We start from the raw sequence: 15,624 nt of genomic DNA, 5'->3' as shown, positions 1-15,624 counted from the left end.
GAGCTACAACTCACTCATGAAAAATCCAGGGATTTCCTGGGCTTAAAATACCTTTCCTGTGATGAGGGAAGACAAGCCTGAGAGTCTCCAATAGGGTGGCAGCTACCGTGGACATTCTACTCTACATTCAAGGTTCCCGTTGAAAGGTGTTTTTGTATAATAATTGATGAAATTGGGTTCCATTTTATTATGAAAAGAAAATGAGATGGGAATAATACAGTGAAAACAGAATAAACATTGTTTGTTAAAATCTAATCAGATAGAAATTCTAGAGCTGGAGGTATATTTATTTGGTGATCTTAATTTAGATGAAGGTAATTTACATAGTAGAATTCAATGGTATGGAATTTAAAGAAAAATTTTAAACTTAGAGAAAGAAACCACAGATTTCATTTGATACTGTGTGGTAGAGATTAGGAATGGTATATTTTTAACCTAGACCAAGATCCAGATGTTTACACTGAAACTTAGCAATGGCACTTTATGAGAAATGTTAAAGAATTTGTAATTTCTGTTTTCCTCCTTGTTTTATTTGGGAAATATTCTAAGATATAGTCAAAGTTAACTGGCGGTCACTTATACTGGTTCTTGAATTCAAGAATGTGAAGTCAGTGTGGCTATGGAACCCCATCTGGGATGACCTTTAGTCCACAGAAGGTCAAAAGCCCTGGGGTCTCAGCTGGGTCTGCACAATGAGTCCTCTGTCTGATTCTCAGAAGACCTGGCCACACTGAGGAAAAATCAGAATTGTCCAATTTGAACCATCTGAGTGAGAGTTAACTTGTAGTTTTTCATATATTTTCCATGATAATTTCTGATACTTGATAAGTTATTTTTATTTTTAGAGCATATTTACAGGAGTCCAATTAGAAGTGCATCAGCAGATTCTTACAGGTCTGATCTACAATGCATGGTGATCTTTAAAAAACAATTTGGAATGGGCATGTGTTGTTTTAAGGGTTGCTATTGCCTTCTCCTTCTCTGGCATCTGAGAATAATCCCTAAGGAGTCAATATTCCTCACTCACTGGAGGAACAGTCAGTTAGTACCTAGACCCCGGATGAGGAAGAGGATGAAGCCTGGAGCCTTTAGGGGCTTATAGCTTGAAAAAAAATGAAGGTATTGGAGGATGTGATAAGCCCACCTTCAGAAGGAAAAGGAGGGGATGAGCAATGAAAATGCCTTGATGAGAGGAAGGTAATAATGGTGTAGTAAAGGAAAGACAAAAGAAGTGAGGCTCAGACGGAAGCTGTATTTGTAAATACAGAAGGATCCACGAGGAGAAAGTGATAGTGAAGGATTTTCAACTACACCTAAGGGCACCACCTTCCTCTTGCGGTGTTAATATTTTTCTATTAAGCGTCTGAGGCTTCCATTCTGAAACTGGGTACACAGGACTTAAAGGCCCTTTGTGTTCTCCTGGAGGGAAGGCCAAGTTTTCCTTTGTTTTTTTTTGTTTGGTTGGTTGTTTGTTTTTTTGCGGTACGCAGGCCTCTCACTGCTGTGGCCCCTCCCCTTGTGGAGCACAGGCTCCGGACGCGCAGGCTCAGCAGCCATGGCTCACGGGCCCAGCCACTCCGCGGCATGTGGGATCCTCCCGGACCGGGGCACGAACCCATGTCCCCTGCATCGGCAGGCAGACTCTCAACCACTGCGCCACCAGGGAAGCCCTCCTTTGTTTTTTTTTTTAGGTAGTCTGTGTTATTGTGTCTGCCTGAGGCTGTGAGTGAGCATCTCCCAGACACGGACACTCGGAAGCCAGCTACAGGTTCAAGAGAACAAATGTGCTATTACTGGACTTTCTGCATACACAAATCTGACCATGTCATACCCCATTTAAAACCATGCAGTGGCTCCCCAGTGCTCCCAGGATAAAATCATGTCCTATAAGGCCCTTAAAGAGAAGAACCAGCTTGTCTTTCCTGCTCTCATTTTTCCATCCCACACCAATCTCTCCATTCCATGTCCATCACACTCAACCCTTTGTGGTTCCATAATCGAGCGTGCTCCCTCTTCTTTGTACACATTGCTACCTTGACGCCTGTTAAATTTCTTCAAATCCCTTCCACTTCTCCATCAAGATGATTGCTATTCATCCCTCAGGTCTCAACTTAAAACCTAAAACTTATTCCCTGACTTCCCCCAAGACTAACATTACTACCCTGTATAAAAATTGCCAGTTCATTGACCTGTTGCCCTTCCCATTCTAAACTCTCTGTACAGCACAACTCCAAGGGCACCATTTACATAGCTATGGAGTTATAAAAGGCAGAGGTCCTAACTCTGACTCTAAGCTCTTTGAGACAGAGATTATATTTTGTTTACTACTGTATAACTAGTACCCAGCAGAGTGCCTTGTACACATCAGGTACATAATATCTGTTGAATGAATTATCTTTATTCATCTGGCATTTATTTGGGGTAATTTGGAGTGCTTCAATTAAAAAAGGTATTTAGCAGTATGGGAGAGAAAGACTCCAAAGTTTCAAATATAAAAAGAGAAAATGTTGGGGGCTTCCCTGGTGGCGCAGTGGTTGAGAGTTCACCTGCTGATGCAGGGGACACGGGTTCGTGCCCCGGTCCGGGAAGATCCCACATGCCGCGGAACGGCTGGGCCCGTGAGCCATGACCTCTGAGCCTGCGTGTCCGGAGCCTGTGCTCCGCAACGGGAGAGGCCACAGCAGTGAGAGGCCCGCGTACCACAAAAAAAAAAAAAAAAGAAAACGTTGAGTGTTGTGGATTGGTATATCAGGACAATAATTTGTACTAGGTACAAAAAGAAGGGGATGACTTTCCTGAACTATTTCAGAGCAACCCAATAGTTAATGAAAGTATTTCTTTTATAGAAGAATCACAGTTAATACAAGAGAATAAGGTATCACTGTTTTGCAAGCCCTAATGAAAAAACAGATCTAGGCCATGATCAGTAATGGTTGCCAAAACTTTTACATAACCCACTGGTCAATCTTGAGATCAGTAAGAGGAGAACAACCAAATATCATGTGTCTCCTGATGAGATGTAGTAGGAAGCAAGAGTACCACCTATAAAATATTCTTGCCAAGAGGAAAACAAACAGTAATCTAATCAAGCCTGTAAATGTAATTACCAGTTTCCAGGAAGTCTGTGGATAGAGAAATATATCAAACAACAAAAGGAGTCAATCAACCAAAATCAGAATGTGGGAAATGCTATAAGACAAACAACCCAATTCCTTAAATAGATAGCCATACTGAAAAAATGAGGGGGAGGACTATTAGAGATAAAGAGAATTATTAACCAAATGAAATGTATAGGCTTTGTTTGAATTCTAATTCAAACCAACCAACTATAAAAAGATTCTTTCTGAGAAAAAATTCAGAAGGCTAAGAATCAGAGGACATCAATAAATTATTGTTAGTTTTGTTGGGTATGATAAAGATATAGTTATGAAAAAATATCTGTTAGAGAAATATTTACAGATGAAATGTCTATGATTTGATTTAAAATACTGCAGTACAAATAAAACATCAACAGCAAACAGTAGGAAGGAAGTGATAAGAACAGTAGACAGTTAATTGTTGAAGATGGGTGACAAGTACATGGATTGACTATACTATTCTCGTTCTCAGTATTTATACTCTTTGAAAACTTCCACAATAAAACATTTAAAATAGATAAACGAAGATGGGAACAAATAAAGGAAGACTCCACAGGTGAGACATGTTCCAAAGCAGTTACCAGGAGAAGGTGACTTAGGAAAGAACCAATGATACCAAATAGCAAAAACTTTCAATATAACATAAGCAAGACTGAGACAATGGGTCGCAATGATGAATACAAGGAAAAGTCCTGGAAGAAACATTAACATGCATGCCCAGAGCCTTCTGATCCTGGATATCCTCAGAAATATTACAGAAAAATTGAGACCATTCAATATAGGAGGCAGAGTCATCTGAATGCTGTAACAGCGGACTGTGGTCTACAGGCTATAATGAAAGGAAAAGTGAAAGATACTATAACACCAAAGCCAGAATATACAGGCTTTGGCAAAAGCTTATGCATATGAAACGAGCTCATGAGGAAGTCATCTACCTCCACGACACAAGGCCAATAAAATATCCTAAGATTCTAGAAGCCCAACTGGTTTTCATTCTGTTTTCCGGGTCAGAGCCAAAAAAAGAGTAAGGGGTGCTTAGAATCAATCTAAAAGCCCTCTTAGATTTAGATGATGGTTCTCACTCAACAAGCAAGTGGACACATTCCCATATGCCCAGTTGGTTCAGCCTGGTATCTCCGAGACAACTGGCCCTAGCAAAATGAATGATAATTATTTCTAATGATTTTGTCACTATCTTTTTTGCTCAAGGACTACTTTGTCCCAGGATGTTATTTTCTTTATAAAATAAAAGCAGCATCTTCATCACAAGTGAGGCAAGAACAGGAGGGGCCGATCTCATTAATTAGGGCATGTGTATCAAGGAAACTAGAGCTCAGAGTCCCAGTTGTGAGTGACCAATCTCCCAATTCAGCAGACCCTAATACTCAGGTTCCTTTCAAACCTGGACTCATGCTTAGCTTAAGGTAAGATATTCTAATCTAAGTCTCCAGGAAAGGGAAACTGGAGAATTTTTTCAGATCCTCTGAAATAGATTCCCAATCATTCTCCACATTAATCTCCACAAAAACAAAGTAAGGGCAAGAGACAGTTTTACCTCCTGTGGATTTACGGCAGTTAAGACAGACACCTCATATGACTGCCTCCCTGACTGCATGGTCACCAAATGATGCGTCACATCAGGCACTGAAGACAGAGGACGTGGGGATCCTTCAGCAAGCACCTCTGAAACAGCAGAAAAATGTTTCAATGCAAAGTGAATCCACAGATCTACCTACCTACCTTCATTATCAAGTCTCTCGTTAAGAACACTTAAAACTGTTCCCTGAAAAACTGAATCCCACATTCCTGTGTTTCTTCCAAATTAATTCCTGCCTGATAATCACTATCAGTGAATTTGGAAAGTATTACAAAAGGGGGATGGGAAGAAAAGGCAAGAAATCTTGATATAACAGCAGACCATTTTTCAGTATGCCAATTTAGAGTAATATGGCTTTAGCACTATTAACTGGATTAAAATTGCTTATGAATCAGGGAACCAGAGCCAACCCTTAAAGCAGTCACCAGTGATGGAAATAGTGCAATACGTGCTAGTCAAGAGCTTAAACCTGGCTCCAAAGTTCCTTCTCACTGTCTCTTCCTCCCTTGAGACTTTCCTCCTTAGTATCATTTATGAAACAGAAGAGGCTTATTGTGGAAGCACACTCTGGGCCTTGTAGGCTCCATACATAAGTTACACAAACATGGTCTTTATACCCAAAACTGACTGACTGGAATATGAGTAACGAAAACAAAGGATCTCAGACTTATTAAATGTTCATCAGCAGAATCACCATGAAGATCTTCTGGAAATTGCTTACACATAAACCACTTAGCTCTCAAATAAATTAAGAGTATCTTCTAGGGGCTTTCTAGCTTATATTGCTCTTCCAGGATACCACATAACTTAACATTTGCTTATACACTATCTTCTACTCACTCAATGTTGTTTCCCATATGTAAGTTTTGACTTCTCAACTAGATTTTAAGGTCCCTGTCTTCTACTTTTCTTTCCCATGGTGCCAGGTACACAGTAGGCACTGAATAAATGCATGCTGACCTCACCTGTTAAGTTTTTCAGAGAAGAGGGCCTGGCCTGTGTAACTTGGGTGAAATTTCTATACCAGAGAGGAGCAACTGTTTCCTAGAAAGCCCTTTCTTTTCTCCAGAAGGTATGGCTTTTGAAGGTATGGAGAAATTGCTTTAATTCTCCTCTGTAAAACCTGGTTATGTTCTGCTTAAATATGTTAAAAGTTAAGTTCTTCCATAACTGCAATAGGAAAGATAGAAATAGTTGGGCTAGGATGCTAGGATTATGGATAATTTTCTTCTTAAAACTTTTTCTCTTTATTCTTTTGTAACATTATCTTTTCAATGAAAAAACTTTTAAAAATATTCACTTATCCACTCCAGAGACAACACAAATGCTACTCAATCATACCATTTCTACTCACAAGAAATGAAATTAATTAAAAGCTCAATTTTGGAGACAACCCCATTCCTTAGTCCCTAGTTGCAGCCCATTTTCCCCAAATAAAGCAGAGTTGAAAGTCTTACCATCATCAACTCCTAGGATTGAATTGGTATTTGGTAGGTTCAAGGACTCTCCACCAAGGCTGGGCTGAGAATTCATAGACACCAGGTTTTTACTGGTTACTGAAGCCTCTTCAAGCAAACTACTGCCCATTAGTGGCTCAGCTGCACAGAGAATAGGATGTGAGAGACATACAGCAGTCAAGGCTGTGCCTGGTCCCCATTTTCCTTCACGAGAAGCTGGCTTTTTTTTTTTCAGAACTAAAAGTTAACCTGTATCTTGGATGCCACCTCCTCTATTTCACTTACTTTTGGGAAGCAAAAATAAACCTAGAAGGGAAGAGTTTGAGCCTCATGGATAGATACCCTTGCTTGTGATCAGCATCTGGATAACAAACATATAAAATGGGATGGGTGCATCCTTAGAAAGGAGTATTTAGAATAAAATAATTGATTAAGGAAAGACATGGAAAGGAATAATAATAAAAATGTATTATCAAATTTAAGCTAGGGTAAAAAGGAAGTCATGACTGATAAGTAAAAAATGCTTAAACTCTTGCCATAAAGAAATCTTCATCACAGTGACACTCAAATGATGGTTCATGGATCAGCACTAGTTACCATCAAACTCACTAGAGGAACTTTCAAAACTATAGACTCTGGGATTTTACTACCAAGTAATCTCATTTATAAGGTTGTTTTGTTTTGCTGGGGGGGAGGGGTGGACAAGCAATACACAATATATGTTTTAAAAGCTTGCAAACGATTTTACTGTACAGCTACATTTGGAAACCACTAGTCCATCAAATGAGACCTATCTCTCTACCCAAAATAGAATCAGAAAACTTCCACATCAGACAGGCCAGTTATTTGGCTTTTTTAACCCCCAAAATATAGCCCCCCACTATACCCTCTTCTCCTTACCAGTTTGTTCCTGCTCTTGACTCCCAGCTGCTCCCATCTGCAAGTGATGCTTTCTCATGTGCACATTCCTGCTCCCACTCTGAGAGAAGGTCTTCCCACAGACTTGACACTGATGTGGCTTCTCTCCTGAAACACAGACCTGGTTAAGACAGGGGAGCCAAAAAGACAGGGTACATTTCTGACAGCAAGAGAATGGACTCAAGCCCTAGATGGAGAAGCCCAGAGGATGTTAAGCTAAACATTAAGAGGCTACTCCTTCTCCCATTCCGCACCTTCCCCCAGCCTCTCAACCTTCAGTACACAGGGGAAGGCTGGCAAGTACACCAGGAGGGCTTAGCACACTCACTGCTCCCAGCCTCCAGTACTCTCCAGAACCACTGTACTGCTGCTTCCACAAAACAACTTCTCTGGTATAAGATCATGGTAGACACAGAATATTTACTTCCCTTTTCAGATAGAGTCTTCCATGGACCTCAAGGACATGCACTAGCCTCAAGGATTCCAACCCTGGATTCATAATATACCTTTATCCCGTTTCCTGCCACAACTCCCAGTCTTCAACGTTCACACTGGTGGTTCTTCTACACAATGACCTGAACTATCCCTTAGGTCCTCAAGTCTGAAACCCTCAACTTCTATCCCACCTACCCAGACAACCACACTTAGAGCGGGGTCAAAAACTTATGCCAAAGAACAAAAACAAAAAAAACCCTTATGCCTACAGAGGACTAGTAGATAGCAAAACTAAGTGAAATGACCAGAAAATTTCCAGAAGAGGCAGAATATATAGAGACAGAAAGCTGGTCAATGACTGCCTGGATCTGGGGGTGGGAGTAGGAACTGACAGCAAAGGGGCACAAAGGAACTTTTGGTGTGATGCAAGTGTTCTAAAACTGGATTGTGGTGGTGATTGTACAATCCTATATATTTTCTAAAAATCACTGATGTGTATACTTACAATGGGTGAACTTTAAGGTTATGTGCATTAATAGGTCCAAAAGCTGTTAAAAAATAACTATAATGGATTGAAATACAGTGAATATGTAGAAACACATGAATTCAAGATAATACTAATGAGAGAGAGAAAAAAACAGCAGTGAAAATGACACTACTAGAAGTAACCAGAGTACCAGTTTCTTATTCTGAAAACTCACAGTTAAAAGAATTACACATTTATCCTGCCTTTTGCGTACAAATTACCAAATAGCCCTAGTTGATAGAGACCCATTATACAGAAGAATTCTGGCTAACAAATGTGAATGAATAATAGAATTAGAAAAATAACATTTTACAACCCTGCTGAAATAACGAATTCAGGCATCATTCAGAGATGAAACCATAAGGCTGCTAGGGAACATTACAATGTGGGGATCAGGGTGTTACCACCTGAACCAACTGATCAATTTTGACAACTAAGCTCTGTATGCCTCCTGATGTGATGCAAAATGAAACACAACCACCTATAACATAACCTTGCCAAAATCTTTGAACCTTTGAAGCTTTTAGGAAATATAGGGGAACAAGTTAAGTGACAGAAAAGGAGGCAAACCAACAAATCCAGAATGTGGGATGAGCTACAGAAAAGTACAGATAGATCTAGATTCAAGAAGACTTACTAGCCAAGTGCAACGAGTGGACCTTGATTTAAACAAAGCCACTTTAAAAGACATTTTTGAGACAATTGGAAAAAAATTAAACATGGAGTGAATCTCAGATAAAACCAAGGAGTTATTGTTAATTTTGACAGATATGATAACAGCATTATTGTTATGTAAACAAGTATTTTTCTCTACTTTTATGTATGTTTGACAAAATCTTACATAATAAAATAAAGAACAGTAAAATGAAAACACTCTACAAGCCAAGCAAAACACATCTGGAAGTCCACATCTAATCCATAGGCTATCAGTTTGCTATCTCTGCTTAGAATCTGTCATCGTATTAAAAAACTGCTCTACCCTTAGGATCTCAGCTCTGAAATTCACATCTCTGACTGATTATACCTCTCCAACTCCCTTGCTCCCACTGAACTGTTTTGCTGTCTTCATGATAAATAACTTCTAGTTCCTTCTCCCCACTCCTCCCATTCTGGCTTCCCTTTGCTTCCCATGGCTAGCCATTTGAACAATCAGCAGATTCCATTTTAGAATCTCTCTCCACTTCGAGTTCACTTCTGCCTTGGCAAGTCTCTGCTCTGAATAACTCCATGGAGCATATCTGATGTAACTTATAAAGTACCCAGTGTAGTGCCAAATAAATTTGTTGATTCCCTCAGAAAAAGGTCTCAATTAGAAAGCAGTTCAATGGCTCAGCTGAAAATAATAATAATTAGATATTTTCTCCTTGATTATATGACCCTTTGAATGCAAGCATCAAGGGCCTTGATTTCTGATTCTGTCAGGATAGGGAGGAAACTTTATGGTGAACAGTTTGTTTCTCTTTAGATTGCTTTATACCACTACCCTAACCTTTTATCCTTTTGACTCTCCATCTTCCCTGAAATCTACGAATGGCACAGGTTCTAGTACCTGAGTGAACCACCAAATGTTTTCGAAGACTAGAATACTCAGCAAAGGAACGGCCACATCCTTGGGCTTCACAAAGGAAAGGCTTCTCTCCTAGAGACAGAAAATAAGATAAAGACTCAGTCTCCTGATGAATTATTATTCTCTTTTCCCATCAATCTTTTCCTGTTTCCAACAACTTACTCTGATTTCCTGAATTCACGCTATATAATTTCAACCGGACTATCCAGCAGGTGTCACCTCTCAGTGATCTAGTACACAGCCCTGCAGACAGCCCTGCCCTTTTCTTTAGAGTAGCTGCCTCTGAGCATACTACTTCCTTCTCCCTCCTCACGGGCTGAGCCCCAGCTGCACTGAGCTACCTTCTTTGGTGATCCCATCCCTTCTGAGGATATCAGGAAAAACAGTGTATACGCTCTCAGGATTTTTACCTTACATCAATTCTCTTTAAGATTGAGTTTCTAGATCCATTTAAGAGTACAGATTTTTAAAGGTTATAAAATAGGTATTATATAATCCCATCTTATAAAAGCAAACAAATAAAAACAGCTGCTTAGTGAGAGGTACACAGAAAAATCTCACAATGTGTTAACACTAGTTATAACTTGATAGTGGTATTATGATTTATTTTCTTCTTGTGCTTTTCCATAATTTTCATTTTCTACAGTATTACTTTGTTATTTTAAAAATCAAAGATGCATGGTGAAAACTGAATGAGGTCTGTAGACTGACAGTACTGTTGACTTTCTGGTTTTGATACTGTACTATGGCTACATAAGATGTCACTTCTGAGTGGAAGCTGGGTGAAGCACATACAGAACTCTTTGTACTCTTTTTGTGACTTCTCATGAGTCTATAATTGTTTCAAAATAAAAAGTGAAAAAAATCAGAGATGCAGTCCGTATCTCCCAAGGGTCACAACCTAGTGAGAGATAAACATATTCATAAATGACTTTAATTCTGGTATAAAAAAATGCTATATGCAATTATAAAGGGGAGGAATTCTTACTGTGGTAACTTTTTTTTTTTTTGGTAACTTCTCTTTTTAAAGAAGCTGAATTTAAGCTGCTCTTTAAAGATGACAAGGATGAAAGGAAATTTCAGGCATAAGGACTAGTATGAGCACAGCCTTGCCCAAGGCAAGTTCAGAGAACGACAAGTGTGAAATAAGTATATATACTGGTCTTTGCCCCAGTTTCCTGACACACAGCTTCAAAACCCTTGTACACAGGGGTGCTAGGAGAATTTTTTGTTCTAACATTTAATCTTGGATCCTAGCTCCTGATGCAGACCTCCTGAACCCCTTGTAATTTTTTAAGTGATATGAGCACTAGGATAATCTGTTGTTCTAATATTTGGTCTTTGACAGTGATTCCTGACACAGAGTTCCTAACCCCTTAGAATTTACTGGGTGACAGCACTGTCTCTTCTAATGAGGTGACTCTTGGTGGGCTCCTGGATGGGGGCGAGTCACCAGAAAGATCAAGCCATGATTAGAAGCTTGAGATTTTCAGCCCTACCCCCATTTTCCAGAGAGGAGAGAGGGCCTGGAAATGGATTAATCATCAATCATGCCTGCGTGATGAAACCTCCATAAAAATTCCAAAAGTACAGGGTTCAGAGAGCCTCTGGGCTGGTGAACATGTCTATGTGCCAAGAGAGTGGCACACCCCAACTCCACAGGGACAGAAGCTCCCGTGCTTGGGACTATTCCAGACTTCACCCTGTGTATCTCTTTGTCTGGCTGCTCATCTGTATTCTTTATCATATCCTTTATTACATAATAAACTGTGTTTATTATTATAAAAGTGTTTCCCTGAGTTCTGTGAGCTGTTCTAGCAAATAATTGAATCAGGGCAGGGGGGGCCGGGGGGGCGGTCATAGGAACTCCAATTGGTAGCCAAGTCAGACAGAGGTTGTGAGTAACCTGGGGACTTGCTACTTGCAATAGACATCTGAAGTAGGTGGCAGTCTTGTGGGGCTGAGCCTTTAACCTGTGGGATCTGACGCTGTTTCCAGATAGTGTCAGAATTCAGTTAAATTACAGACACCCACCTGGTGTCACAGAGACTTGCTTGGTGTGGGAAAACACATTTGGTGTCAGAACTGTTATGAGTGTGACAGTGTGAGAGAGTAAAGGAGAAAAACAGAAACTCAGCAAGTAAGGCTGGCATGGTGAAAATACAGGAGCTGGGGCTTGAAGGAGGGAGGAGCACAGCTCTAGATTATACTGTTCTTTCAGACTGTACCACACAGTTTAATGTTTGTGATTTTCCAGTGGTCTGTAACTTTTTAGAAAGCATATCTGTATACTCACACTAACCCCAGAATGCCAGGCACTCCAAAAGTCGCCGAATGAATGAACAATATATTCATACATATGATAGAATAAATATCAGAAAAACAGAAAATTGCAGTTAATAAATAAGGTTAAATGTTTAACAAGATGAACTCAAGGACATCAGAAAAAGATTTCAAAAAAGATTCATCAGAATCTAGTGGCAGGAATCTCATCAAGCTGCCTTAAGTTAGATGGCCTTCCTATTTGGAAACTGAGAGGATGGTGATTTTGCTGCGATAAAGAGGAGGAGGTTCAAGAGGCAATGCTGCATAATGGTTGAGCATGAGCCAGTTAGCCCTGAGTTCAAATCTTGGCACTACCACTTACCAGTATGGGGAAGATATTTAAAACCTATGAGAATCAGTTTTTTATCTATAAATTAACATAATACAACCTCAAAAGATTATTTTGAGAATTAGATGAAATGATACAAGTTAAATGTATTTAAGCATAGTGCCTGGCACACAGTAAGTCCTCATAGTAAGCCACTAAAATTGGCAGCTTTAATTACTACCATTACTACTAATAAAGATCTGAGGTCAATTTTGACATTTGAGATAAAATGAGTTGTCAGCACTTGAAAATAAAATCCTTGCAAGAGCTTTGGAGTCAGATCAGAATTCAAATGCCAGTTCTACCATTTCCTAGCTGCATAATGTTGGGCAAGTTACTTAACCCTCTAACCTTCTGTTTCTCCATCAATAAACTCAGTTATCTAAAGCATAAAGGTACCTTGAAGATTAAATGAGATAATGTATATGTTCTTGGTACATATTAAATTGCCTTAATAAATGCTAACTTTTTATTATTATTATTTTTACTTTATTTATTTTGGGCTGCGTTGGGTCTTTGTTGCTGCACGCAGGCTTTCTCTAGTTGTGGCAAGCGGGGGCTACTCTTAGTTGCGGTGTGTGGGCTTCTCACTGCGGTGGCTTCTCTTGTTCTGGAGCACGGGCTCTAGGTGTGGGGGCTTCAGTAGTTGTGGCTCACGGGCTCTAGAGCACAGGCTCAATAGTTGTGGTGCACGGGATTAGCTGCTCCACGGCATGTGGGATCCTCCCGGACCAGGGCTCGAACCCGTGTCCTCTGCATTGGCAGGTGGATTCTCAACCACTGCACCACCAGGGAAGTCCTAACTTTTATTATTATATTAATTATTGAGATTCAGATCTGTGAGACATCCAGGAAGAAATGATTAAATTGAAGCCTGAGACTGCAATGAGACAGCACATTGAGTAAAATGGGAGAAACCCAAAATTCTGAAATTGGTCAACAATTAGATTAACAAGGCAGAGCTAGAAAGAGAATGAAGAGAGAAAATCAGGTCACACTCTGAATAAAAGAAAGCATTTTAAAATATGTTCACTTTTATCAAATGCTACAAAGGTGACAAGTAGCACAAGGATGAAGAGGTTACTGAAGTTAATAAGGCACAGTGAATTCTACTACTTTCCTTAACTATTCAGCTAGATGTTTTTCCTGTTCTTTTATTCAAACTGCTTTCTTCGAGCAAGAATACTCTTTCAAGAAAGAGCTGAGGGGCTTCCCTGGTGGCACAGTGGTTGAGAATCCGCCTGCCAAGGCAGGGGACACAGGTTTGAGCCCTGGTCTGGGAAGATCCCACATGCTGAGGAGCAACTGGGCGCACGAGCCACAACTACTGAAGCCCACGCACCTAGAGCCCATGCTCTGCAACAAGAGAAGCCACCGCAATGAGAAGCCCGCGCACCACAAGAGTAGCCCCCGCTCGCCACAACTAAAGAAAGCCCACGTGCAGCAACAAAGACCCAACACAGCCAAAAATTAAATAAATAAATAAATAGAAAGAAAGAAAGAAACAAAGAAAGAGCTGAGAAGAGAGCTATTCTGCCCTAAAATATATCCAGTGGTAATGTCAATCTAGAGGGAATCATAGGGACATGTGCAGAACAAAGGTGGCTTCAGCTTGGGTTTCACTTTTTAAATGCCATTTATTTGTACCTGCTATCATTTTAGCATGCAAGAATAAACAAGGAAGAGAAAGAGAAAGTGGGAAGAATAGTTACACATCCTACGGTAGTAGTCTGGGTTCAGTGATTAAGCTCTGGCAAGAGACTTAGCACAGCTGGGCCAAGTGGCTTGGAAAGTCACCCTTAAGCTTTTAGATTAAGAAATCAGGATATCTTTCTTTTGCTCCGTTGATATTAACATGCTGTTTGACTCAGGACAAGTCACTTCTCCATTCTGTTTCTCAGGTTGTGAGGCTCTAACAAGAAAGTAAACTCAAAGTCAGGGATTAATCTTAGCTTTTGTATTTTCCCTCACCTTACCCCACATTTAGTGCCTAGAATAGAATCTGTGTGGTTTGTGTAACTCAATAAATGTTAATGACCAAAACTACCACTGTGTTAAGTTTGAAGATATTTGGAAAGGCTCATTTCTGTCCATATATGATCATATCATTGTTATCACTGACGGTCTTATATCCCTTCCTACTTAAGGCTACCAGAGACAGAAATCAAACTGTCCATTCTCACATAGAGGTGACAATAAATGTGACTGAAAGAACTGAAAAGTGCCATGAGGCATTTGAAAAAAAGAAATTTCATCCTCAGAGTTCTAGCAACAACCCCAACCTTCGTCTCCTAAGGACAGCCAGCAGGCCCTGAGCCAAGCAGTAGACGGCCTGCGGGAATGCTGGGGTGGCACACACCTGTGTGGATGCGCAGGTGGTTCTTCAGGTTTCCAGCTGTAGTGAACTGCTTACCACAGTTAGACTCGGGGCACATAAAGGGCTTCTCCCCATTGTGGGTCCTCATGTGCACCTTCAGCCTCTGCAGTACATAGAAGCTTTTCCCACAACCTGCTGCAGGGCAGATAAAGGAGCGGTCGTTTCTGTTGAAAAAAAAAAAATCACATACGCAACAATGCCTGAAAATGCTCTTTGCTAGAGAGGACAAGTCAAAGCTCCTACTGACTCTCAAGGCAGACAGTAAATCCCAAATCTAGATGCATCAGAATCACCTGAAGTTTGTTAAAACTACAGATGCCCTACTTCTTGAAATACTGATTTCACAGGTTTAGAGTGGGGCTTAAGCTTATATATAATTTTTAAGTTCTCCAGGTCATTATGTTTTATGATGAGATTTGAGAACTCTTGTTCTAAGATATTTAGGTGCCAAATGTTTGAACAAGGTAAATGAGACAATGCAGATGTTTCTATTAAAGAACAAAAGACATCTTAACCACAAGTGAGCTGGAGCCCCTGCTTTCCTTTAATCTGTCAAGTGGGGGGGGGACTTCTGTCAAGTTCCTTCAGAAGCATCAACTTTCTTAAGCTCCAAGTATGGAATCTCAGGTTTGCTCACCGATGAGTTTTGAGGTGGTACTTAAAGTGAGCTGGCCACACAAATGTCCGGTCACAGCCTTCAACTGTACACTTGAGCTTCTTCTCCATTTGAGGAAGGGGCCCAGAATCTTTCGGTTGCCCATCACCAGAACCAAGGTGCACATTTTCTCCTGTAACAGAGAGTCACATGTTTATAATCTAGGGAAGGATTCCACTCAGATACTTTGGTCCAAACAATAAAGCCACTCCTAGTGATCACTAATCACATAACGATCTTCATCTTCCCCAGCTCGCTTTGCATTCATTTAACAGAAGTGAGAGGGCTCTATATCCCCATCC

General features: G+C 40.3%; 1 protein-coding gene across 3 annotated transcripts in view; it reads right to left on the bottom strand.

Annotated features, from left to right (window-relative positions):
- The window catches only part of ZNF410 (zinc finger protein 410), a 40,285-nt gene that overhangs the window by 1,231 nt on the left and 23,430 nt on the right, over positions 1 to 15,624 (bottom strand). Inside the window, exons 6-11 of one of the 3 annotated variants that reach the window (XM_082619484.1) lie at positions 15,305 to 15,455; positions 14,650 to 14,831; positions 9,620 to 9,709; positions 7,092 to 7,217; positions 6,192 to 6,332; positions 4,693 to 4,820 (exon numbers count right to left, since the gene is read on the bottom strand). In XM_082619484.1, the coding sequence (XP_082475610.1) occupies positions 4,693 to 4,820; positions 6,192 to 6,332; positions 7,092 to 7,217; positions 9,620 to 9,709; positions 14,650 to 14,831; positions 15,305 to 15,455 (818 nt within the window). The remainder of the gene's footprint in view (positions 1 to 4,692; positions 4,821 to 6,191; positions 6,333 to 7,091; positions 7,218 to 9,619; positions 9,710 to 14,649; positions 14,832 to 15,304; positions 15,456 to 15,624) is intronic. The other 2 variants (XM_082619485.1, XM_082619486.1) reach the window with 2 other exon arrangements.

This window comes from Mesoplodon mirus, assembly GCF_964341445.2.
Source record: "Mesoplodon mirus genome assembly, chromosome: 4".
NCBI lineage: Eukaryota > Metazoa > Chordata > Mammalia > Artiodactyla > Ziphiidae > Mesoplodon > Mesoplodon mirus.
Note: the sequence above shows the minus strand (reverse complement) of the source record. Positions and strands in the feature narration are given on the sequence as shown.